General features: G+C 41.5%; 2 protein-coding genes across 5 annotated transcripts in view; one reads left to right on the top strand and one right to left on the bottom strand.

The window, feature by feature from the left end:
- Nucleotides 1-12,651, top strand: part of SMAD5 (SMAD family member 5) — a 30,019-nt gene extending 17,368 nt beyond the window's left edge. For all 4 annotated transcript variants that reach the window (XM_062638048.1, XM_062638047.1, XM_062638050.1 and 1 more), the window contains 6 exons: nucleotides 2,935-3,521; nucleotides 4,779-5,030; nucleotides 6,154-6,273; nucleotides 6,891-7,112; nucleotides 9,580-9,836; nucleotides 10,720-12,651. In XM_062638048.1, the coding sequence (XP_062494032.1) occupies nucleotides 3,119-3,521; nucleotides 4,779-5,030; nucleotides 6,154-6,273; nucleotides 6,891-7,112; nucleotides 9,580-9,836; nucleotides 10,720-10,863 (1,398 nt within the window). In that variant the 5' untranslated portion in view covers nucleotides 2,935-3,118 and the 3' untranslated portion in view covers nucleotides 10,864-12,651. The remainder of the gene's footprint in view (nucleotides 1-2,934; nucleotides 3,522-4,778; nucleotides 5,031-6,153; nucleotides 6,274-6,890; nucleotides 7,113-9,579; nucleotides 9,837-10,719) is intronic.
- Nucleotides 12,652-19,424: 6,773 nt separating this feature from the next.
- SMIM32 (small integral membrane protein 32) lies at nucleotides 19,425-22,521 on the bottom strand. The gene has a single exon (XM_062638046.1). The coding sequence runs from the start codon at nucleotides 21,384-21,386 to the stop codon at nucleotides 21,069-21,071; it is 318 nt and encodes a 105-aa protein (XP_062494030.1). The 5' UTR covers nucleotides 21,387-22,521; the 3' UTR covers nucleotides 19,425-21,068.
- Between the last annotated feature and the right edge of the window lie 2,784 nt (nucleotides 22,522-25,305).

Below are 25,305 nucleotides of genomic sequence, written 5' to 3'. Positions count from 1 at the left end.
AAAAGCTTTTAATGAGATTTAATTTGGTGTCGTTTGTACTTCTTAAAATCTATTAGTAATTTGTTTCAGGGTTTCTGTTTTGCCCTTGCTTTTCTTGAACAGGTAAAAATACATTTCAGGAGAAGAGTCTTGAAAGCATCATGGGTGGCCAGAATGGATTTCCAGTAAATGTTGTTAATGCTTTCATCTTCAGCAGTCTCATTTTTCAGTGATTATAGTGCAAGCATGTATGTGGACAACTAGGTTTGGTTTTGTTGATAGGTATTCAGATGAATGTGAAGGGTTTCGAGTTATGTTATTTACTCCAAGCAGATTGTTTCTGAAATCATCATTTATAGGGCAACTATTTGTCAAAATTCTCTTGACACTTGCCCTACAAACCCTAGTTCCTCCAAAGCATCAGTTTAGAACTGTTCCAACTTTCTTTGCCTTTAGTTAGAGTTGTTTATTCCATGAGCATACTTGTGGATAAATGATGTTGAAATTATATACAAGCAGGAAAATTTTGTTCCTACTTGCTGCATGTTACTGTTGTGTTAAATAAAAAATAAGCAATTAGATGTGATCATAGAATAGAATCAGAGATCTGCAAACTTGATTGCTTAATATAGATGGGGCAGCTGTAACAGAAAATAGATCAGGGTGGTGACAGTCAAGAGGCATTTCTTAGAATCTCATCAGAGCTCAGCAACTATAGAAATTTCTGGTGTCTCTTCTGCCTCGGTGATGCTGAAGGTTCTTTGAAAGCATAGCTGAGAACCAAAAAGAGAACTTTTGAATTGTCTTCTTTCTGGTCTGAGATTCTAGGTGGGATCATTTCCTTTCTTAGGGGTGTGAGCAGTAGTTGATATCTTACAGCTATTGAATGTGCGCAAGGCTTGGAAGCAACTTAATGTGACTATAAACAGCTTTTACTTTTTAGAACAGTAAACTTTTATCCTCAGTAAAAGAATAAATTTAGTCTGCATTCTTGGCCAAGTTTATCTCCCTTTATGTGTTTCCTGTTACTTTGAAGGGTGCAAAGGTTCTCATGTGTAATAGTTCTGGGGAACTAAATGATACTCAAAGTGCAGACATGTCCTTATTTCTTGTGATACATAATTGGTTGTGGGTTCTTGTCTTCTTTTCTTTTTCTTCAATGGCCTCTTCTGAGGCTTTACTGAAGCAGTAGGGGACTTCTATTCCCTTAATTTCTTTTTGTTCGTTTTGCTTTTTATGAGAATTTAGGAAGAAAGATCTTCAAACAGCTTTTGTTTGGTTTGGTTTTCCCATTTTTTTTTTTGATATTATAGAAACAAAGCTGAATAATCAAAGAATTACCAATGGGATTAAGCTACTGTGTGAAAGAAATGGATTTTTTCCTGTAAAGGATGTTCATAAGTTTTTAAACTTACACTCTTCATTGTAGTCAAGTGTCCTTGGGTTTGTTCCCTGCTTTCTTCACCTTCCACCTCCCTTGTAGAACATCTAGGATGATTACATGCGCAACATGATAAATGCTTTGTCAAGGGATGTTTGCTGTATCTTTGGCTGCTGATGCTTAATGTGTGGTTACGTTAGAGGAAAGTACCTGTCCATGTGTCTGAGCAAGCTTGTATATGTGCCTAGACACTAAGAGAAACCTTATCAGGTAACTTTTAATTAATCAGAGATGGGAGGCAAAAAGATCCTGATGATCAAAGGTAGAAATCTAAGAGAACCAGCACAGAGGAACTTAAATCTTCTGCTCCCCAGCACACACCTTTCTCTTATGTGCAGATTTGGCATCTTGGGCTATGTTAGGTGTTCTGATTCACCATGGTTTATCAAAAGTTGAGAGACAGTGTTGTTTGGCAGTCTCTGTAGCAAGAAAGGAAGCATCTTTTGTTATTGACATCCTTTCTCTTAGCTCTGCTCTTGCTTTTTGCCAGCTGCTCATTGTCTATACTTGCTTATTTAGTATTCACAAGGGATTTTACAAGTTCTTATCAGTGCGTTGCCACAGCACATCATTTCCTCTTGTCATCGGTACTCCTTAAATTGGTGGGGGGAGGATTTGCATTAGAGCTGGTGAGTGGTAGAAAACATCACCATTCATGAGCGCTGCTTGAGCTGCACAGTGTTGTTCTGCTCCTCTCCGAGGCAGTTTGTAGTAAAGGTCACAGTATTTGCTCCACTATGCCTCCCCCTTCTTTTTCTGGGGAAAAGAAAACACTTTTTTTGTGCCAAAGGCTAAATATATCCAGTGCTTCAAATATTCTTCTGAAAAGATACAAGGAAGTGCAGCATAAAAATAGCTGCAGCTGAAAAGGTTGATCACCTTTGAGTGCCTGGGGCAGGGTTGCTTTGGGGGTATTATTGTGTTTTTCTTCCGATTGATTTTGTTTTCTGTGTAGTTATCTGCAGCTTCTTTCTTATTTTTTTTCTTAATACTCTTCCAAAAATGTAGGGTGCTGAATTAGAGCTCAAGAGCAAGCAGATGCTTTTGTATTTTCTCCTTTTGGCCAATAAAGATCCATTTGAGAAGCTGAGTGTTTCAGTGCAGTACTGGCTGTGAAACTATTGGTTCCACTGTGCCTTTTCCCTGTTTCTTCATCGTGAGTTTAAGTCTTCTGGTGAAGCTCCATGACAGGGATATAATACCAATTTTAAAGCATATTCCCCAAGCCTGTTTTCTGAAGGAAAATCATGGATTTAAAGAATACTGTTAACAGAAACCATGCTGTCCTTTTGGTCCCTTGGCTGTCCTTTCCCTCACTGATCAGTGATGCAGGAACTGGGGACTCTGATCCCATTTAGCTTTGGTGTGAGGTTCTTGTACTTAAGAGATTATTCTGAAACAAAATCAGGTGCCATGGCTGGATGGAAGCAGGGATTCTTTTTGATATTGGCCTTTTTGGTTTATCGCATTCTTTACTTGTTTACTAATTACTTGTTAACTTATCTCTTTAATAGGAGGAATCGATCATTATTTTTGATGCGAAGACTTCATCACTGACATTTCTATGTTCATTTGTCAGCCTCCAAGAACTAGTGCAGCTCATCAGTGGCAATAACTGACATTTCTTTGGAAACAACCCAAATAAACAAAAAAGCCCAACAGCCAAAACCTAACAGACCTTTTGAAGACTTGTGTCAAATGACGTCAATGGCCAGTTTGTTCTCCTTTACTAGCCCAGCTGTAAAGCGTCTGTTGGGCTGGAAACAAGGAGATGAAGAGGAAAAATGGGCCGAAAAAGCTGTTGATGCTTTGGTTAAAAAGCTGAAGAAGAAAAAAGGTGCTATGGAAGAACTGGAGAAAGCCTTGAGCAGTCCAGGACAGCCCAGCAAGTGCGTTACTATCCCCCGCTCTTTAGATGGACGACTTCAAGTTTCTCACAGAAAAGGCCTTCCCCATGTCATTTACTGTCGTGTTTGGCGTTGGCCTGATCTACAAAGTCATCACGAGCTGAAGCCATTGGATATTTGTGAATTTCCTTTTGGATCTAAACAGAAGGAAGTCTGCATCAATCCGTACCACTATAAGAGGGTGGAGAGCCCAGGTATGTTTGAACATGGCTGTCTTGAAAACTGGATAATATCTTCAGGAACCACTTACTGTTCACTCCTTCTCCAGTGCCGTATAACAAACTACATTTGGTGTCTGAGGGAGTTTGGAAGAGGAATAATGTTCGAAGTACACTTTTCTGGTGGGGCTTGGGGGAGGTGTGTTGTCCATTCTGTACTAGCTGTTTTTATTTTGTGGCAAATCACACTTTTCCAACAGATCTGTTAAGCCCATTAATCTTAAACTTAGTGGCAAACTCCTCAATTGTAATAAAATAGAAAGCAGTGATCAAAATACTTTGGTTTCTGTGACAAACTTGTTTAAAACCCTGAGTCTGCGAGGAGGTTTATAACCTTCTTTCAGGAGCTTAGTATTTCGTCACTGAGTGACATGAATTGAGGCATTAAAATACTAATTCTGAGATACAGAGTTGATAAAGTCAAGTGGGACTTGAGTTCCCAGCAGCAGGCAGCAGAGCTGAACAGAACCAAGAGTGATGATCAGTTAGAGCAAGGTACCAGATTTGTGTCAGGTAGTAAGTTTGCTGTTAAGGCACATTGCCAAGGGAGAAGGTGAGGAGGATTGTGGTTACGAGTGGGAGAGGTGAAGTATGTTGTTCTGGAAAGTGCAGTGAAAAGTTGCTTCCATTGTTCCACAAAATGGTTGTAACTCTGCTTACAACCTGCTGTAGTGCTCAGGTGCTCTGCTGTAGCACTTGAATTCCAGACTCCAGCACTCTTGAATTTAGAAGTTAAAACTCCAGCTTAGCAATAGTTACATTGCAGTGTAGAATTTTTTTTGTCTTCAGCAAGAAAGGACTATGTGTAACTATGTAGTTAGGCTATAGTAATATAGACTGTATTTCTGTTTCAACTCAGTTGGTAATTTACACATACACTGAGGGTAGGAAGAAAATTAACTCTACCCCAGCCAAAACCAGGACAGCTTAGCACCTCGAAATCAGTACTTTGGTATGTGCCACATGTAGACTGTTTCTTTTTTCTTGGAAAAAAAGGTCCAGTTGCATGAAGTAAGTGTAGTTTCATTCTAATTTTGCAAGAGTGAAGTTTGAGTCTTCCATGGAGCATAATGTAAAAAGGTAAAGGAGAGAGGATGGGGTAAAGGCATCACTGAATCCCCTACTCCTCTTTCCACCCCTTGTCTTTCCATGATGAGCAGAAGAGCATTTTACTTTTATCTCTCCTATCACTAGTTTTAATCTAAGTATCTATTTTTTGTGTTTTGTTTTCAGTTCTACCTCCAGTGTTAGTGCCTAGACATAGTGAATTCAATCCACAGCACAGTCTACTAGTCCAGTTCAGGAACCTAAGCCACAACGAACCACACATGCCACACAATGCGACATTTCCAGACTCTTTCCAGCAACCCAACAGCACTCCATTTTCCATTTCACCAAACAGTCCCTATCCACCTTCTCCAGCCAGCAGCACTTACCCGAGCTCCCCAGCTAGCTCTGGACCATCCAGTCCATTTCAGCTACCGGGTAAGTACAGCCTAAATGTCAACTTAATAAAATAATTGAAATGTCACATGCTGCTGTGACTTACTACCTCAGGAATATGTGATACTTGCAGTAAATAGCTTTTCCATTTGCTTTTTGAGAGGGGTTTCTTACTAGTTTTGTCACTGATCAGAATTAGTTCTTGTTTTACTGTCATGTATGGTCAGTTATTTTGCACAGCTTCCATGTAGAATAACTGATACATACTTCAGAAGAATATTCAGTAATGAAAAGGAAGCAGATATAAGAGGCTGAGCAAGAAGTTTATTGATGTCTGTCTTAGAACAAAGACACATGGTATTTAACTGGGAAAACAGTAGATTTTTTTATAGGAACTTAACCTATTTGGGTAAAAATAAGGAAAAACCAACAAATAATAAGACAAGCTGTATGGAGTCTGGTTATTGGTGTGGCTTATAAAGCCAAGAAGTTGATAAATGGAAGAATTTCTTTTCTAGTAGCTCAGTGGCATCATCTTTGTTCTTTCTGGTTGCCCAGTGCCACAAAATGAGTGTCCATTCAGTGGGGTATCCCTCTCGGATAAGTACTGGGATCACTGGGATGGATGCATTAATGGTATCCGGAGAGAATTTCTGAAATAGAGGATAATGATATGTTGGTACACTGGCTGCTGTGCTGAATGGAAGAATGCAGAGATCCGCACTTTTGTAATGAACTCAGCCTACAGAAGCAGCAAAACCATAACTGGTTTAGGCCTTTGTTATGCTGCAGCAAATAAAGTTATTTCTTCTAGTACTTTCTTTTTGACCACGGAGGAGAGGGTAGGCAGGAAAGCTAATGTTTGTGTGACAGGAGGTAGGAACTGTAGTCATCTTGCTCAGCTGCAGGAATACAGTTCTTAAAACAAAAATGCAGGAAGAAAAAAACCCCATCTCTTAATTTATTTAGGTAAGAATCCAACTGTTGAGGGAGTTTACAGTAAAGGCAGCTGGCTGGGTTGTCTTCAGGTTACTTTGAAAATGGGTCCAAATGTTTTAAGGTCTCTTGTTCAAGAGTATTTTTGTGTATTTACAGCTGTAGCATGAATAAATAAATACTCCAAATTGTTGAGGTTTATTTGGGTTTATTTTTTTCATGTTTGCAGCTGATACTCCACCTCCTGCATATATGCCCCCTGATGATCAAATGGGGCAGGATAATTCGCAGTCTATGGACACAAGCAATTCAATGATCCCTCAAATCATGCCAAATATATCTACCAGAGGTAAGTTTGTAGAGTGTGGTGTAAAATTAACATGGTTTGGCTTATGACCAAATTGAGTGAGTAACTTCAGATGACACAATGAACCTTGTTGATAAGTGGAAGCAGTCCTCCAAGGCAAGCTGGGGATGTAAGAGAAAGAGTTGAGAAATAAGGCTTGCCTTGCTTATTTGCATCTCTTGCTTTTAAAGCCTCAGGTGCATCATATGGCTTACAACAAGTTGAACTTTATTAATTTCTCAGAACCATTTTTTTCTGCTACCTTTACCTGCTGCTGGAATTGTATATACACAAAAGCTATGAGATTAGTCCCAAAATTATAACAAGTCTCCTAAAAGTGGACAGAAGAATCACGTTTCATCTGATACCACAGTCATCTATATTTTTTTTTGTGTAGGTTTTTGTTTAATAACAGGCTTAAAATAGGAAAATATTATAAAGTCAGTGGACTAGTTAAAATGCCTAACAATAAAAATCATTAAGATCCAAATCGGGACAGTTCTTGGCCATCATAACTGTTGACTGAGCATTTACTTACCTGTTGTATGCTGGAACGTCTGCTTTAGAGTTTGAGATTTAATATTTTAATCCTTATGTAAATCCATTTTGCTTATTTTCAGATGTTCAGCCTGTTGCCTATGAAGAACCCAAACACTGGTGTTCCATCGTGTATTACGAGCTAAATAATCGTGTTGGGGAGGCTTTTCATGCATCTTCTACAAGTGTCTTAGTAGATGGGTTTACAGATCCCTCCAATAACAAAAACAGGTTCTGCTTAGGTTTGCTCTCAAACGTTAATCGCAACTCGACAATTGAGAACACTCGACGACACATTGGAAAAGGTAAAGCTTGGTTGTGTTATGCATGATTATGAAGCGAAGTCTTTGTTTTTATTTGAACTTCTGTATACTGCAACAATGATTGTTCTCAGATAACATCACAGATGGTTTCTACTATTCTTATCTACCTCTCTGGTATCAGAACACAGTTTACTTAAGCATGGTTTAGGTCTAATTAGAAATTGAACACATTTTTCTTTGGCACTAATTTAAAAGATTAAATACTACCTCTTTCTTACCACACTATATTGTCATAGGGCTTTGCTTGTTATGGCTGATGTAGTAGTCTGTATGTAGAATTCCATGTTTCAGCACCAAGAAATATTGCAGGACTTCTGATATTCTATGTTATATCTTCTTCCTAAATCAAATTCTTCATACTACTTCACAGTGTACCAAAGATAGATTTCTTTCTTTTGTTGTACATGCAAGGTACTACGCTGCTGTCTCCAGTACGTTCAAGTATCTTGCATGAGTTGTCAGCAGGACTTTGAAGTGCTAATGCAAAACTGCAAGGGCTCATTTGTCTGAGTGGATCCATGGGGTGTGTTTGTGTGTGGGAGGGATTCCTGGAGACAGCAGGTTTTGCAAGATCTTCTAGTTTTCCCATACTGTTTGGCTGATAGCACATACAGATGCATGGTTTTCATCTTTGAAATGTGCTTGGATTATCTTAAAAGGTAGTACTACTTTTCTGAATATCTCCTTTTTACTGTAACAAAGTCCTGAGAAGAGAACCCTGTTTTTATTACACATATTTAGAGGCCTTTTTAATACCAGAGATCATTCAGTGCAGTTGGTGTTGACTTTTGTTTGATAAAAGTCACTGTTGCTTGTAATATATCTTCTGTCTTCAAGACCCATCCTGTTCCTTAATGGTCTTTTAGTTAGAAACAATTATATATATGGCAAAATGATGCATGGCTCTGCAATGCTGTTGTCCAAGAAACTTTAATAATATGAAGGGAAACATCTGATTTCTTGGTTATGGCTGGTTTGTAAGGTTCTTGTATTTTGGCTAATGCCTTTTGATGGTGCTGGCAGGGAAATCTAGTGCATCTCCCTAAGGTCAGAAATGTAACAAGGGTCCAGGATCATGTTGTAGAGTAGTATTGGCTGCAGTGAGTTTTAATATGTCTGTCTCTAATACTAATTATTAAAATAAATTTGCTTTATGGTAAAAGTTCTGAGATTTAGTTTAGATCTTAGGCAGAAGTTCTTCCCTGTGAGGGTGGTGAGGTGCTGGCACAGGTTGTCCAGAGAAGCTGTGGTTGCCCATGCCTGGCATTGTTCAAGGACAGGTTGGACGGGGCTTGGAACAACTTCATCTAGTGGAAGACCTTTCCTCGGTTGGAACCCTTTCAAGGTCCCTTCCAACCCAAACCATTCTATGATTCTATGTTTTTTTTTGGATTAAAATACTGTTCATTTATGGCTTTTGGAAGTCTTGTTTTTTTTGTCTCCTTACAACTACCCAATCCTACTTGGTAAGTTTTTCTCCCTGCAGAAGTATTCCATTGCAAGTGTGATATTAAGCATAATCCAGTGCACAATTAGAGGTACCTATGTTCTTCTCAGACTATTACATTAGTCCGTTCCCCTCTTTAGAAATCTCTTGGAAGATCTTTACTCAAAAGATTGTTAGTTAGCAAGTGGTAGTCCCTGTCTTTTTAAACATACAGGGTTGTGTGCTGAAAATGCTTTCTTGCTCACTCCAGATTTTCTGACAGCTGTTTAGGGTGGTTGAAGCCAATGGTTCCTCTGCATAACCATCCTGCCTTAGTCCCAGGCAGATCTAGCAATGTTCACAACAGCTGCTGCTTTCTGAAAGATTAACTTGCATCTGCTTACTTGCTGCAGCCTCATCTGGCAAACTGCAGTATAGTCTGCAGCGATATATAGGCTTCAGTACATAATGAAGGGGAAGCATTTATGTTACATATCTGAATCCAGGCAGATGTGAAAATCTAAGGGCTTTGATTATCAGATCTGTAAAGTTTGATGGTGTTTAAGTTGTGCAGCTAATTGGATTACCTCTTCACAAAAATACAAAAATGAATGTCAGAGCATGGATATACTTTCTCGTTCATGTCTGTCATTGCCCCTTCCCTAGGACACTTTTATTTCTGTTGGAATTGCCATAGACAGAAACCATCAGTTTTATAAGACTGGAGTTTTAAAACCCACAGAAGTTCTCTAGGAAAATAGCTTGAAATAAGTGCTGTGTGGCAGTAGTTTTTCCATTCTGTTCTTTAATTGATGAGAGAAGGACATCTAGTGGCTAGTGTACAATGAAGCTTATTGTGTTTTGAATTGAGGAAGTATGTTATAATGTGGACAAAAGAGCTTACTGAAAAGCTCCTCAAACAGAAAATGTACTTTGTTGTCTCTGATTTTGAGGGAGCTGTATTAAGTACTATATTTTCAGGAAAAAAAAAGTAATTTGAAATGTTTTTATCTTGTTTTCCAGGAGTTCATCTCTACTATGTTGGTGGGGAAGTCTATGCTGAGTGTTTAAGTGATAGCAGCATATTTGTACAGAGCAGGAACTGCAACTACCACCATGGCTTTCATCCAACGACTGTATGCAAGATTCCCAGTGGATGCAGTCTGAAAATCTTCAACAATCAGGAGTTTGCTCAGCTTTTAGCTCAGTCTGTCAACCATGGATTTGAAGCAGTGTACGAGCTCACCAAAATGTGCACCATTCGCATGAGCTTTGTAAAGGTAAATCGGGCACTGGTATCTCTTGTGGATTTGGGTATTCAGCGGCAATTTCATTTGCACTGTAAAAAGGTAGCAAAGCTGTTCTGACCTGTTGTGGTTCTTTTAAATGGTAATTATGTTGAAAATAGTTAGTTTGGAGGGAGGAAAATTGGTGCAAGAAAGGGAAAGCACACACTGCTGTATTGGATGATGGGTATCTAGTTAATTCAGTATTCAGGACAGGCATTTAATCGTGGTTGCTATAATTTTATTAAGGGAGATTTGAGCTCATGCTCTAAATTTGAAAAAACAAAGTGAATTACAAGACCACTAAAAGAATGTCAGTAGAGATGATACTGAGTTTTAAATAATTGGTGTGGGGTAAAAAGACATGATTTGAATTCATTAAGTCAGACTCTGCTGTTACTCTCAGTGGTGTTTTCTCAACTTGTTTAATCAAGATGCTGTCCAATTCAGAGTTAGCACAAAGTCTAGACTTGGGCTTTCCAGGGTTTTTTTTGCATCTTGTCCAAAAGATACCTTGTTTTGTCAGTTATGATAAATATTGCGCAATTTGAGAGTACAGAGGTTAGGGAGCAGGAGGGAGAAACAGAAAAGGTGGCCATAGCCAGTAGTTGTTCTTGAGTCAGCAGTGAGCTAGCTCCAAGAGGAGCTCCTGCAGTTACTTCAAGGCTTAGCAGATAAAACTTTAGGCTTCCAGGTGCAGCTTCCCTCCCACTCCTTCCCAGCCTCATGTTCTTTTTCCTTTAGATAAGAACTGTCGCTAGATCATGAGTTGCCTTCAGATAAATATCTTAGAACATGATTTCCTGCTGCTTGTTAGTACAGTTATTTTGAAAGCATGTCCTTAACTTGATCGATAACATGTTGTTCATTTTTACAGGGTTGGGGAGCTGAATATCACCGACAAGATGTGACGAGTACCCCATGCTGGATAGAAATTCACCTTCATGGGCCCCTCCAGTGGCTGGATAAAGTACTTACACAAATGGGTTCTCCCCTTAATCCCATCTCATCTGTTTCATAGTGCTGAAATTCTATCTTCAGCCTTATTTTTAGCGAACTTATTCTAATTCTAGCGAAACTTCCAGTGTGGATACTGTGAGCTATGTGGAGAATGGATCTTACAGTTTAACTTCTCTTTTTTTTTAAAGCCCTTTGTGACCAATTCCATTGTGTATAGCTAATCAGTTTTACATTTCAATTTGTTCTTGTGATGCTTAAGTGACAGTTGAGCCCTAAGGGTAACAAAAAAAGTCTATTGAAAAGATTCAGAACACTTTTCCCCTCCCTCCCCTAGAAGTTACAGGCGTATGTCTTAACTGGAAAATGTTTTTTGTCCTGGAGGGACAAGAATTATGAAGACTGACTTCAGCAAATAAATACATATCATAGTTTGGGATTCTTTTACTGTTTGAACATGTGCAGCTCCAGTTTGCAGGCTGTAGTTTTAGCATAGTTGCTTAACATCTTAAGATTGACATCTGTCATAAACAAAATTAGACTTTATCATGGCTAATTTGCCTCAGATTGAGCAATGTGACTTTTTGTTTTTTTAAGTGTACACATGAAATATACTTTTTACAAATCTTGGAGTGCTGTAAAAAAACACTTTTATTGTCTATTGGAAAATGCTGTCATAAACACTTTATATTAATGCAGAATAGCAGTTCTTAGCCTTTTTCCCACTTTAGTGTTGTAATCTCTCTTTTAACCACCGTTTTCAATAGTAATCAATACAAGGTAAACATCTTGCACGTTTCTGGAGTAATAATCCTTGTTTTGCTTTGATTTACACTCATGCCATTTGGATTTGGTTGCCAAGGCTATTTCTTTTTAGGTACCCTTCTCTATTTTAACATAAACACTACTATTTGTAAATGGCAGCGCTTACTACTTTTTGGAAGGAATTAAGTTTTTTTGTTCTCTTTTTGGTGTTCTAGCTGTTTATTTTACCTGTCTGGAATTGATCTTTGTTAGGCCTTTTTAATCTCTCCGTAGACATTATGCAGTATTAGTGATTACACTGTATTTAATTCACTTTCAGTATGCGTTTGAGTCTCTCCAAAGACTGTGAGTGGCTTAGCAAATTAGTAAATGATTGCAGAAGCTTTTACTTCCAGATCATGTGATTTAATACAGACCTGTTGGTAATGACCAAAAGTAATCACTTATTTGTAGCCTACATGAAACAGTGGTCTTGATCCTGTCCCTGGTGGCAGGTGTTCAGTCAGAAGACTTGTAGCTGTAGTTGGCAGCTTTATGGGATGGAAGGACTGCATTAATATGATGATGAAATTTCTTTCTCACATGTAAGGAATCCTCTTGCCTGTGCTGTTGTATTACTCAGTAGAGAATTTAAACACTGTACTAAACACTGAAATCAGTTAACATATGTATATTTTTCCCCTTTAAAAAAAAAGGAGGCTGAATCTAAGAGAATTAAAGTGAATTATATACAAAATCTCTTTGCATGCAGAAAAAGTCCCATTGTATTTTTTACCTTCTTGTCTTCTTTTTTTTTCTCTTTCCTGATCACCTCTTCAGAAAAGGGTTCAGTGTTTGGGGGAGAGGCTGAAAACTCTAAAATGCAAATAGTTATTCAAAGGTGTGTTGCAGTTAATTACTGCAATCATGAGACATTGATTGCTTACACAAGTTCCGGTGTCTTCTATTGAATAACATGGAAATCATGCATCATATGGTACCTAAGTAACAAGTGATCTTAAAGAAATGAAATTGTTTACGTGTCATTAAAATGTTTCCTATAAAATGCCTTAAAGGAATAAACTGTAACACTTCTGCAGAACTCTGATGTTCTCTTGTACAAGAATTTCTGTATTTGATGGTGTACTTTTTATGGGTTTAGTGTTTTTTAAGCCGTTTCTCAAGTGTGTTCAAAACCAAACAACTGAATGTTCAGGAGAAGGGGAAGAACTTGATTTGCTGTTCACCTTTGGGGTTTTCTCTTTAATTCTTCGGAGCTGCAACCCAGAGATGGTTCTTTTGATCAAGTAAGATGTGAAGTCAGTTGGCCACAGGATCAGGCTTTTCTTTTGTCAAGTTGCTGAATATGTATGTTTGACACTACAGAATTTCTTTTTCTTGATTAGCTTTTATAACGTCATGGCACATTGGATTAAGGAAAGATCTCAGTTGTAGGTACAAGGTTTTACTTTATCCAAAATGTTTTTCACTTGGCTTCATCTGTGCTCACTTGTGTGTTTAGATGTGGCCAGTGAAATGACTCAAGAATGGCTGCTGAAGTGGGTGTTCATGAGCCAGAGCTGGTGCTTAGTGCTAGTATTGTGGTTAGATTGGCTACCCATGCACTGAACCATAATTTCTGCAATAATATCCAGTTAACCCACTTCTGATGCTGTCATTAAGTACTACAGTACTCTGGCATTAGTCTGCTTGTGTACATATTCTTGAACTCTAATATATGCAGTGCTGGGAATATCCTTGTGACTGCTGATTTTGCCAAGGTAGGCTTGCAGGAGCAGACCCAGTAAGATTTGTCTATGTTCTACTTCTCTGTAGGACTTTTTGAGAGCTTTCTAGTTAGCAAATGTGTGCTGCTGGTTCCTGGAGTTCCTGATCATGTTTAGGTCAACTGTGCTGCTGATATAAAATTCCTCTGTCAGTGCATGGATGGATTGGATGGAGAATTGTTTGGCCCTAATGATGGTTTAAGCTTAGTGATATCAGAAAGCGCTGCTTCAATTGCAGCATACTTGTGTGTAAGTCACTTCTTAATCTAGATGGAGGGATGGAGAAACTGAATCAGTCAGTAGTGTGGTGGTAGTGGAGGATTGAGCCTTTCCAGTGTAGCCCAGTTTAGAATGATGTTACTCTTCAGTGAAAACTGTTTTGGCTTTCGTAGTGTATTTTCTTCTTTTGGGCATCTTTCTACTTTGCACCAACTACAGCATTAACTAACAGCTTTGGCAATACCAGCAAAAGCCTAGAAAAAGTTCTTTCTGGGTTTGCTTTTATAGTCACTAAGACAGTAGCTTGAATATTCCTCCTTAGAGGACTTCAGTCTTGCTGGCAGTCAGTCCAGTGCCTTGCGTAAGTGTTACGTTCATTTAATTGCATTAGGCATGAAGTAGTTGTACATGAAGGGATGACAGTGTGTTAGAGTATCTATAGGACCAAAATAAAACTTTCTAGTATGACTGACATGTCTCTAGTATGAGAGACAAATCTAACAGAGCAATCCGTTAGTCAAAAGAGTGATGAACCAGCCCATGTGTTATCATTTGGTATAGAATTGGTTTTGCTTGAAGCTATGATTTTTATTTTTATTTTTTCCTCTCCCCACAATACCACAGTGTGAAAGTTCTCAATTCTTGGGCAGATTCTCTTGCAGTGTAAGTCTAGAGAACGCAAAAATGTGTTGGGTTTTCTCCCTCCTTTAAAACACAAACTTTTCTTCAGGTTATTGTTTTAGTTGCCCCAAAGTGTTGCTGGTGATGGGTTTTAGGACAAAAACACCAACCCAAATGTTTTACTTCAAAAGACAAATGTGACTAAGTTTTTATAGTTGTGTTTCAGGAAGGTGTCCCATTCTGAATTCAAATCAATAGACCAGACCATCAGATTACAACATAATGTTGCTTTATTGTGCTGCTCCATAAGTCTGCTTCTGTGTTTGTTGCAAGCATAACCTTTATGCTTTTTGTTTACATTGTAGGAAACACAGTTCTAGCCATGAGTTGTTTTTTCCTTTAACTCTAAACATCTTTTTATTTTGTTAATTTTAAATGATTAGGTTTTGCTATGTTATGTTTTTAAAGATATTTTTTTTGCATACTGCTGCTCATATTTCAATAAACAAAACGAAAAAAAAAAAACAGATTTTCCTCATTTCCTTTCTCTGTAACTCAGTATGTCTGAAATACTTGTTTCCAAGGGCTGATTTATGACTTCTTGTAACTCGCTGCTGATGCCTTACCATCTTCTCCTCGTACAGATGTGATCTTGTGTCTTAAAAATACTTTTCTGCAGGGTTTTGGTAATGCAAAGCTGCATCCAATAGTGTATCAGCAACACATTGTATAGGGGGTGGTTGGGGTTTTGTTTGGGTGTTTTTTACCCTTGTGGCTGACCTTAACATTTTTAAACAACCATTATCATGTCTGCCTGAGTAGAGCTTTAAACTGATGGCCTCTAACCTGATAGCCTTGTCATTGAAATGAAGGTCTTTGAATGTCCTCCCACTGTTCCAGTAAAATGGGAATTCAGGAGAAGTTTCTTTGCTGTTCTTTTACTCTCTTTTAGCTTTAATTTTTAAGATTGAGGCATAGAAAACTCTTCTTTTGTTTACCAAGATACTATAGAAATACGGGTTGAAATAGCAATTGGTGGAGTGCATAAATTAAAAGAAATCTTTCTTTTTGGGGTAGGATGAATACAAAAATACTGAATCCCAGTCCCACAGGGAAACCCACTTAAGAAGTAGATAATCTCTTAAAGTCCCTTCCAATTCCAGCCAGTCTGTGAATGCTACAGAAAGGACAAATGATTTGCCTAGTATAATACTGAAATAAAAGTGTTCCTAGTGCTTCATCTTGTGTGTGGGTTGCCTGCTTTGGGCTTTAACCTGGCCAGCAGGCTGCCACAGTGCAGTGATACTCTGAAGTTCTCTCATCTCTACAATAATAGGGGTGCTTTCCTCTGAATGTGCAACTGCGCTATACTAAGGAGGATCCCGTCACTCAGGTAATAATTTATTTTATATATATATATATCCTGATACTATTTTGATGGTTTTACTTCCAAAATGATTGCCATGTGAAGCTCCCAGATTTACCGTGACAGCACGACCTATATGATACAGTTTAACTTGTGAGTAACATCCACATGAAGTGTTGCAGTAGCTTTTTGACTTTCCAGAAACTTCACACGGAATTCTTAATAGCTTTCTATAAAGTAAAAAAAAAAACAAACAAATCTTTTATAGGTTGAAGAGGTTTTGTTAACCTTCCTCTCTGGGAATTTAGATGTGTAGTAACAATTGGTAAATACATCTCTCTGAGTAGCCTGTCAAAGTGACCTGTGAAGTTGTTCATTTATGTTTTTTTTTCAGACGGGGAAATAAAAGGCTTGGTCAAAACCTCTTCACCCCAATCCAACCCTCATTGTGTGTGAAATGAGTCAGAGGCTACTTCTGTTCACTGCTAGGTAAAAAGCAAATATATCACTGGCATTTAAAGTGCCCTGTACCGAGGGAAATCGGCCTTTCTTGTCCCAGAGTGCTCCCTGCCCAGTTGTAGGCAAGGACTGTGCCTTCTCCGACACCATCCCAAGAAGTCCTACTCATTTAGATGAACTGCTTCATAGAAATTCCTTAGGAAGACTTGGAAGTTACTTTTGCTGTAGGTACTGTAGTCAGAGGATACTGGTGATTGGATTGTGTGCTAAATCAGGCTTTTCCAAATAGCTTCCCTGAACTAAGCGCTTCGTTGGGGAAATGCTGATTCCCATTTGACTTGCCCGATTCAGTATTTGGGCCTGTGTGATTCAGAGCTTGTGTTTTCCAGACACTGCTAATATAAAAAACGGACTACACTCAGTGATGATACTGGCTCTAGTTTCCCTTGGAATCTTAAACAGTGTTAATCTGATTTCTGATGCAGAGCAGGCTGTCATCTGGTGTGTGTGCTGAGGCATGTGTAAAAGGTCCCAAAGTACCTGTGAATTGTCAGCCACTCAGTTAAATGTAAATGGGTTTAGAAAATGCATCATCTTAATGCTCAATTAGCCTTGACTTGTGCTGATCAGCCTTTCTTAGCACTTTGGGTTGGTCACCTTGAACACCAGTAATCATTTGCCTTAGTTTTGGCTATCTGTGTGTAATCTTTGAAGTAAAGAATCGTCATCCTGTGTGTTTTTATCATACAAGCACAGCAGAGATGGTTGTCTTTAGCTCTGGAGTGTGAATTCTCACTCCAACCACTTGCAAATGTACTAGTGAATCAGAAGAAAGGTGCATGCTGGAAAGCTGCTTACTTCGACTGAAAAGTGAAGCCTGCACAAGCTCTAGAGCGGAGGTTTGAGACTTGTACAAGCTGTTTAGCATCTGTCCCCAGGCTTCCTTGGGAACAGCAGAAGTCAGAGTATGTGCCAGCCGGTTGTTGCAGATAGGCTAAACCACACCGTCTGGCTTTTTTGGTTTTGCCCTGTTTCTATATTTAGGGTTATTTTCCTCTAAAACCATCCTATGGAGTCTTCAAAATCCAGCACAGTTGAAGGACTTAACCTCTAGACACCAAATAAGCAGCCTCTGACTGGTCAGATAGAATACAAGGGTCATCTGGTCCAACCTTTCTAGGCAAAACATGACCTATACTGACTGTCCCAGCACCTTGTCCAGCTGAATTATAACAGTGTCCAGTGTTGGGGCATCCACCACTTCCCTGGGGAGATTATTCCAATGGCTGGTTGCTCTTACTGGGAAAAATTCCCTTTATGTCCAGTCAGAACCTTGCCAGGTGTAACTCCTGCCCATCACTCCACTTTTCCATGTGACTGCTTGGAAAAAGGGAGTCTCCGTCTTCTCTGCAGCCACCCTTTAAATACTGGGACATGGGGATAGGGTAAGGTCTCCCCTGAGCCTTTTTGTCTCTAGGCTGATGGAGTACTAGTATAGATCACTTTGAAACAGGGAGCAAACCTTAATACAAGACTACACAAACATAAAACTCTTCTGATGGGTGCTTTGGTGCTTTACTATTTCCAGGCAGCTGGCATCAAATTCTTTTTAAATATACTATTAACTGCCTTATGGGTGCTGGAGTCTGCTCTACAAATAAATCTGTGAGCACCATTTTTGAGCTCTGGATGAGTGCAAACCCAAGGGAAAGCCCAATTTGGGGTTCTCTCTTGATCTTCCTGATCTGTGCTTCTGAATGTAAGTCTAAGGCTGCAGTTTCATCTGCTGGTAAACGTGGTTGTAGGGGGTCCAGTTAAAGACCAATGTTGCAGCCACTGGCAACAACTAACAGCATTGAAATATGTTTTGGGTATAACAGTGTATTTTGTATATAACAAAAGAAATCAGTCTAAAAGTTAATTCAAGAGCTGTGGAGGCAGGAGATCTATCCCAGCAGAGAAATGTTGCCAGGCAAGATCTATTTTTTGGGGTTGATATTTAAAAGATGATCTTTATAGAAGGAATTCTCCTTAAGTTTCCAGTAAGAAATCAGAGGCAAATACGGTATGTTAAACCTGGCAGTGCAAGTTTAGGATGCATGATCATGCAGGGCAGCTTTGCTTTCTGCTTTGCCATGCAGAACCAGGGTAATTACCAACATGAGGCACCCCAAAGAGGCATGAAATATTTAACTTTGGGGTTAGAAATCCCACCTATGGGTAGGAAATGCAAGAAGGAAGATGGCTCCTGATGGGTCTCCCAAATGTTAACCCAGTGTTCAGGCAGAGCAATGGGATGAGTGAGCTTCCAATTTTGGGGTGCTCTTGCAGAGGAGCATCGCACTGGCATCTCCTTGGTTACTCAGTGCCAGTGCTGTGCAAACTCCCTGTGGGCAGCTGGTTCAAAACCATCCATGGACTAAGAGATTAAAGCCAGCACACTGAACTGTAACAATAACCATTGGGAAGGGTAGCATGGATATGAAAGGTCTCACTGCTTCCAGGTGGAAGCGGGGAGTTGTTTCCCTGGCCCAGAGGGAGAAGAGTTAAAACCCTATTTAACACACAGGTCCTAATGCAGCAGAGCACATGGCTGTGGATTTAAGTATACGGATGCTCTCCAAAGCATTATGGGAGCTACTCATCATTTGAAAGCAAAGCATGGGATTAAGATCTGCCCCGAGCTGGGACCAGCCTGCTTCTCACAGCACTGTGTCCCACAGTCCTGGTATTTCACTTGTCCTTCATGTTTTAGTACATCAACCTCCAGTCTGCTTGAAGAGAAGCCATTCGGAGGAGGCTGCTGCAGGGCTGCGGGTGCCAAGAGGCTTTTTTGGGAAGGCATTGGTCTAAAGCCCCAATGAATGGTGTATTTGTGCCAGGGCAGGAGTGTGACATGCAGAAAGGGAAGGGATGGAGTATGCATTTGGGACCCTGCAGGTGCCATGCACCTAAAAACCTGTTAGAGCAAGTGAATGAATGCCCATTGGTGTGCCTGCAGTTGGGAAGTATATTTTATGGTCAGCTTAATTCTGGTTCTGGTAAGAGAACATATATCAGCTGTTTTCTATACATAGTGTTTCATACAATGTTACAAAGTCCTTAATATAGAGCATTTCCTCTGCAATAGAAATGGTTCTGGATATCGATAAGAGCAACACAGGGCATGCACAAAAGCTTTCCCGAGAAATCAGCTAGCACTCTAAGTGTGACAGGTTCCTCTGGGCTATTATCCCAGCTATCGGGCTGTGGAGAAAAATCAGGTTATCCCTGGGTTGTTCTTGGACCTTCATTTAGATTAAAGGGTGCAGTGCAACACGTGCTTGATCAGGCTCTGAGGCTTTTGCCAGCAGGACTTCTTAGAGCAAACTCATTAAGGCTGGTGGCTGAAAACAAGCTGTCGTTACTTCACAATAAATCAGAAATGCCTGATTTGATAAAACTTGATTTATTCAAAGAGGGCTGAGAGAAACACACTTCAATTTATTCGTGCTTTCTACATTAGAATAATTGCTTGGAATCACACCGCTTAAATTTGGTTCAGAGGAGACCAAAATTGGCCACCTATCAAGGAATAAAATGCTCCAGCCTGTTGTTGAGTAGCTGAACTTACTTGAGCAGAATAAAACACGGTAACCAAGACAATGACATGGAAGTGTTATCAACTGTGCCATTTTGGTGTAAAAAAAAAGCTTGCAAGCAGGCTCCTGTATATCCACGCTTTGTGTGTGTGTGTGTGTAATTGCATTGTAAAATCTCAGTTGGGTTAAATCAGTTATGTACATATATACACACAGCACCTCGGCTATACTCTCTGTGTTAAGAACACATTTAGGGGTGCAGCAGCTGCCACAGTTTGAACCCCATTCCTCTGATGGATGATGCACTAGCAAAAATAAGATGTTGGACCCTGGGTTTCGGGAGAGCTGCAATTTGGTTGCATGTTGGGCCACTGGGCTTAGAAGAAAAGCCCTTTGCTCATTGTTTGTGGGGAAAGACAAGTGGGAATTGTGCTGTAACTGCAAGATTGCTAGAAACCAGCAGCTGCAGACTAGCATCTCAGCTAGCAGGGTTAAGCAGAAGCTTTTAGAGCAAAGTGGGATAACTAATAAAGTAAACCAGTGGGGTTTTCTGGCAATCAGTGTTGAATCAAGCTGTTACTGTATTGATAAAGCATGCTTCTAATCATGCTAGGTTTATATAAAGAGCAAGGAGTGGGGGTGTATTGTGCATTAAAGCAACTATTCCTGTAAAACTGTTAATGGCTTGCAGAAGTTACCTACTTTGTACTGAACTCTGCTCTCCTCTTTCCTTAGTTTACATGCTGTTAATGGTATTTGTCTTCTCTCTTTCCTTCTCCCCATCCTGATTATTTTGGTTTCATGCCCTGGCAAGTCATTTCCTTTGTAGCTTAAGAAGGTTGAAGATAAATTCCTTCAAGTATTTAGTGCTTCACAAAACTATTAACTTCAACCCTTATCGATGATGCAGTAAAACGCCAAAGAATCCCCAGTCTTAACAGAATCACAATCAAAAGTCTAAATAAGTATTTTTTCCTTTCCTCCTCCTGCCTGGCAGGGCTCCCACTGCATTACAGCAGCAGTGGAGAAAAATGGGTCTGGAAAGTAAACTCATACCCTCAGCATGGAACTGTTAGGTAAATATACTGTGGTTGTTTTACATTTGATGCTATGGTTTCATAAACGCGGGTAACAAGCTCCACCAGATGCCCGAATCAGAGATGGTTGTTAATGCAAATATCCTTGTATGGACACTGAATGGGTGGATGATGACATTTGCATACATATAGAGCTTAATCTGGAATCACTGGGTGATTTTGTAGCACAAAACTGCATAAATTAGCTAAAGCATTCTATCGAGTTCGTAACAGAGCTTTTTATTTACACCTATTCCCGTTTGCACACAGCATATTGCTCAGCGATCTTTTCCTGCGATGCCGCCTATTCCTCTTAAAGAGGGTCACATCCATCCAGCAACACATGGAGATAACGCCTTATTGCACAGGGGCTCAGGTGCCTGCTACTGATGTAAACCCATCGTTGCTCTCTAGTGTCAGACAGCTTGTGTCCTCCACGGGCTCTTGGCTTCTCTCAGCGATCTGTCGTAAGGAAGAGTAGCAAAGAAAGAGTTTTTCAGCTGGCAGTTAATGAAGAGCACAATGAATGTCACAGTCAAGAACAGAAAGAAAAACAGGATGATGTAAGTCACCAGGTCTGGCTTATTTATTTCCCCTTCTTTTAACACCCGGGCTGTGGACATGTAGAGAGCGGAGGAGCTCACGGGTCTCGGTGTGCTGCTCAGGTAGGGCGTGTTGGTCTGAATGAGGTGAGCTTCAGTGGCACTGGTTGAGTTTAGCAATTCACTGTACATGTTCTTGCTTCGATATCCTCCACGGCAGAAGTAAAGCAGGAGAGCAAACGCAGTCAGTCTTTGGCATAGGAAAGAAACTGTGTTCCTGCCTGTAAAAGGCTGAAAACTGGCTGCATTTTGTCTAAAAGCAAATGAATTCAGTCGCGTGGCTCAGGGACCCTCTTTTAAATGTTCTTGGCTCATATTTACAGCATTCACCCACAAATAGGAATCACAAAACAATACAGGTACCTTCGTGTCCTGGCCCTTGTTCCCCCCAGCGCACCAGGGAAACACACTGGATCATCCGCTGGTCAGCCGGGATGGGCCGGGAGCGCCGGGAATCTGCTGGGAGCCCCGTGCATGGGAAAAGGCTTTCCCTATCCAAGCCCTGGTGCTGGCAGCCGGGCAGTGAGGAACCAAGGGTTTGGCTGGCAGCGCTCACCGTCCATCAAGGGAAGTCAACGATGGGATTCCAGCTGCTTTTCCAAAGTGGGATGCTCACAAATCCGGGGTTAAACGGCATCCGCGGGGAGACGCAGCGGCTGCTTTGAGATCCTGCTGGATTTGCCGTCGCGGCTCTCTGCCTCGGGAGGCTCCGTGCTGTTGAAATCCCGGTGCTGTGAAGCATTAGTTGACTTTCTTTAATCCCAGTTAACGGCGAGCTGTGGAGGCAGGGTTAAAGCAGCTAAGCTTCCTGCTTGAGCTTTCCAGGCATTCCTTTCTATCGCTTGGAGAGAAATCAATGTAAAAGATCCATCAACCAATGTCCCTTTGTTTAGAGAAGAAACACCAAAACCAGCCTCCCTGGGGATGGAGGGGAGGGTCAGTGCGTTGGAAACCTCCCCTGTGCCCTCGGCTCCTGCTGCGAGGTGGGACTGTGCAGGGCTCTGTCGAGCATCACTTTTCTCCCCTGACAGGGTCTCCACCGCAGCATCACTTGCTCCTGTGGGAAGGGGAGAGCTGTGCACGGTGGTGCCGACCGCTCTGCAGCCCGTGGTGCGTCTGGCAGTGACACGATGCTCGAAAGGAAGAGATCTCCTGATAAATCCCTGTGAGTGCCTCAGGCTCTGGGTAGAGGTTTTGAGCTGGGGGAGGGCAGCAGAGAATGGGACAAAAAGGAAGAAAATTGCCTCAAAACCTGCCTGTCTCCCTCAGACCTTTGTTGTAATCAGAAAATGTCTCTTTTTCTTCATTTCCATCCCTTCTGGTTGGTCCCCAGCACCCTCTCCAGCCTGACAATTAACATGTTAATTCTCTTTCCCCATCAAACTGCTTTTATGCTGCTATTAGCTGCTGGCCGCTCGCCAGCTCTCGCACTCCCCTGCATCAGATAAGCGCTGTTCATACTCCTATTTTAACACATTGCACTTGGAAAAGGGGACAGGGGACGAAGCCGTGGGGTTAAAAGAGGTAGGAAGAGAGGAGAGCTTGAGAACCGAGCAGGGCAAAGGGTAAAACACCTTCTGCAGTCCCAGGGTGCTGATCCAAGCAACCACTAAAGCTGCTTAGGGTGAGCGATTGCAGGCGGTGGTCCCGGGTGGTTGAACGATTCACTTAGCATAATAACTGTTCCTGCTGGGAGAATGGGAATGAGGAGAGGGGAAATCTCCTGGTCAGTTAGATTTAAATGAAGTGTCTGCTACAGGCCTTGGTCAGCGTGTCCTCATCTCCTGCCAAGCTCCAGGCGCTCCAGTTAAAGCCCTTGTGTGTCCGGTGTGCTCGGGCAGTGGAAGGCTGTCACATCCCTGTTCGCATCCTTATGCATCTGTCCTCAGGGAAGGTGCTGTCAATGTCTTTACCTCTGAGCCTTCTGAATTCACAAGTTTTGAAGGTTTTCCTGGTTCTTTGTTCCCCTCCATCCTTTTTCAGCCCCAGTGAGCTCCTCTCTGCAGTGCCTTGGGAACCTTTCCCTGCCTGCACCTTATAACAGTACATGTCCCCTGCCCGCAGAGCCACAGCAGTTACACCTATTTACTCTGTGTGGGTGCAAAGAACAGGACACCGAGGCAGGCAGCCAGCACAGGGCTTGGAAAAGTCAACAGAGTCATAAAGCTAATACAGTTCACAAGTGTTTTACCTGCTGTGTCTCTTTGAAATCGGGGTTTTGAGCAGCACACATGGCTGGCTGCAGGGCTGGGCCATCCCATCTTCAGCACTCTCCTCCCTGATGTGTGTTTAACCAAACTCTGCATCTTTAGTTAATTACTTTATTGTTTCTATTAGCCTGTAGGAAAAGCAGGAAGGCATCGGGGGGGCTGAGTGCTACAGATAGTCTGGACAGTCCTAATGCTTCACATATTTCAGCTAAAAGTTTGTTATAAACAGCTTCTCTGGAAACATTGCCAACTCTGTAAGGAGGGGGGATACTCCAGAAGATGCACATGGATGCGGTAGCTGTGGGTGCATTTTCTCCCTGCACAAAGTGTGGTTTTGGGCAGCCCTGTGGTGCTTTGCTTGGTGGCTCTGAGTCAAACTGGGTAGAGGCGGAGAAGGAAGGGCTCTGCCAGGGCTCTTGGTGGCTGTGTGCTCATCCTCTACCTCCCTCCATCCCTCAAGTCCATGGGGATGTACCCCTGAGGCATTGGAGGTGTCCCTGGAGGCAGATGGGACACTTGCATCAGTCACTGGGGTAAATCCTCTGGGTGTTTTCCAAGCACCCTGTGTGCTCACAGGCTCAGGAGTGCAAAGAATAGCTTTTTGGCTGGCTGAAGCTGATATAGAGAGGATGAGAAGCCCAGGGACAAATCAGATGTATTTTCTGCAGCACTGTATCCAGGCTTAATCTTTAAAAAGCTAAATTGCCATAAATAATACCTTAATTGCAAAAAGAAGAGCTGATCCTTTCCCTTTGTTCTCTTTAATTTGGGAAAGCATTTAAAGTTCCTGGTAATTTTTCCTCATTAACTTATTTAGTAGTTTTGTTCATGTTTCTTGTTTTCTTCTTTTATTCCCCCTAGGTTTTCAGCATTTAATGACTTGTTTTGTAAGGTTTTATTTAATGTGCACTGGCAATGATGCTGCAAGTACAAACACAGAGCCTCTGACACTGGCTGGAGCTTAACAATAATAAACCTTTGAGTGTTGCAACTTCCTGGTGTGTTTGGCAGATGGGTCAGTTCCAATGGCCCTGGTGGCATCACAGGGCTGGAGAAGGTCTCTGCAACCTGTGCCAGCGCCTCAGCACCCTCACAGGGAAGAGCTTCTGCCTAAGAGCTCATCTCAGTCTCCCCTCGGGCAGGTTAAAGCCATTCCCCTTGGCCTGTCCCTACATCCCTTGTCCCAAGCCCCTCTCCAGCTTTCCTGCAGCCCCTTCAGGCCCTGGAGCTGCTCTCAGGTCTCCCCTTCAGGAGCCTTCTCTTCTCCAGGCTGCCCCAGCCCAGCTCTCTCAGCCTGGCCCCAGAGCAGAGCTGCTCCAGCCCTCGCAGCATCTCCATGGCCCCCTTCTGGACTCGCTCCAACAGCTCCAATCCCTCTTGCCTTGTTGCTCCAGCTCTGGGGCACGACTGCGGGGGGGGGGGGGGCTGATAAAGAAGGAGCCTGCAACCCTCAGCCCCTCTCCACTGCTGCTCCCCGGGCTGGCAGGGTGATTTGCGTTTGCTTTAATGATCCTTCAGCCAAGCTACCACCAGACACGGTACAAATCTTAGTGGTGAGAAGCGCTTGGGGTTCAGCTGCGCTGTGAAAGTCTGGAGCTTCCCCCCTTTCCAGCCTGGTAAATAATGCATGATCTCTCACTTGTGTGCTTACACAACCCCTACGGTGATAAATATCAATGGAAGGAAATGAAAGTGGAAAGGAACGTTATCTTTCTCAGTAATGCAACCATTTACAATCTGTGTTACGATCCTCCTGCTCTTAGGAGTGAGCAGCAGTCGGGGGGATGTTTCTCTTAGCAGAGCAGAATGCAACAAATCACGGGCTGTAACTTCCCAGTGAC

Source organism: Pezoporus occidentalis, unplaced genomic scaffold (assembly GCF_034315485.1).
Source record: "Pezoporus occidentalis ecotype Australia unplaced genomic scaffold, CSIRO_AGI_Poc_V1 ctg55, whole genome shotgun sequence".
NCBI classification, from domain to species: domain Eukaryota; kingdom Metazoa; phylum Chordata; class Aves; order Psittaciformes; family Psittacidae; genus Pezoporus; species Pezoporus occidentalis.
Note: the sequence above shows the minus strand (reverse complement) of the source record. Positions and strands in the feature narration are given on the sequence as shown.

Coding starts and splice junctions, on each gene's coding strand:
- SMIM32 (XM_062638046.1), bottom strand. CDS start 21,386: ATGTACAGTGAATTGCTAAACTCAACCAGTGCCACTGAAGCTCACCTC.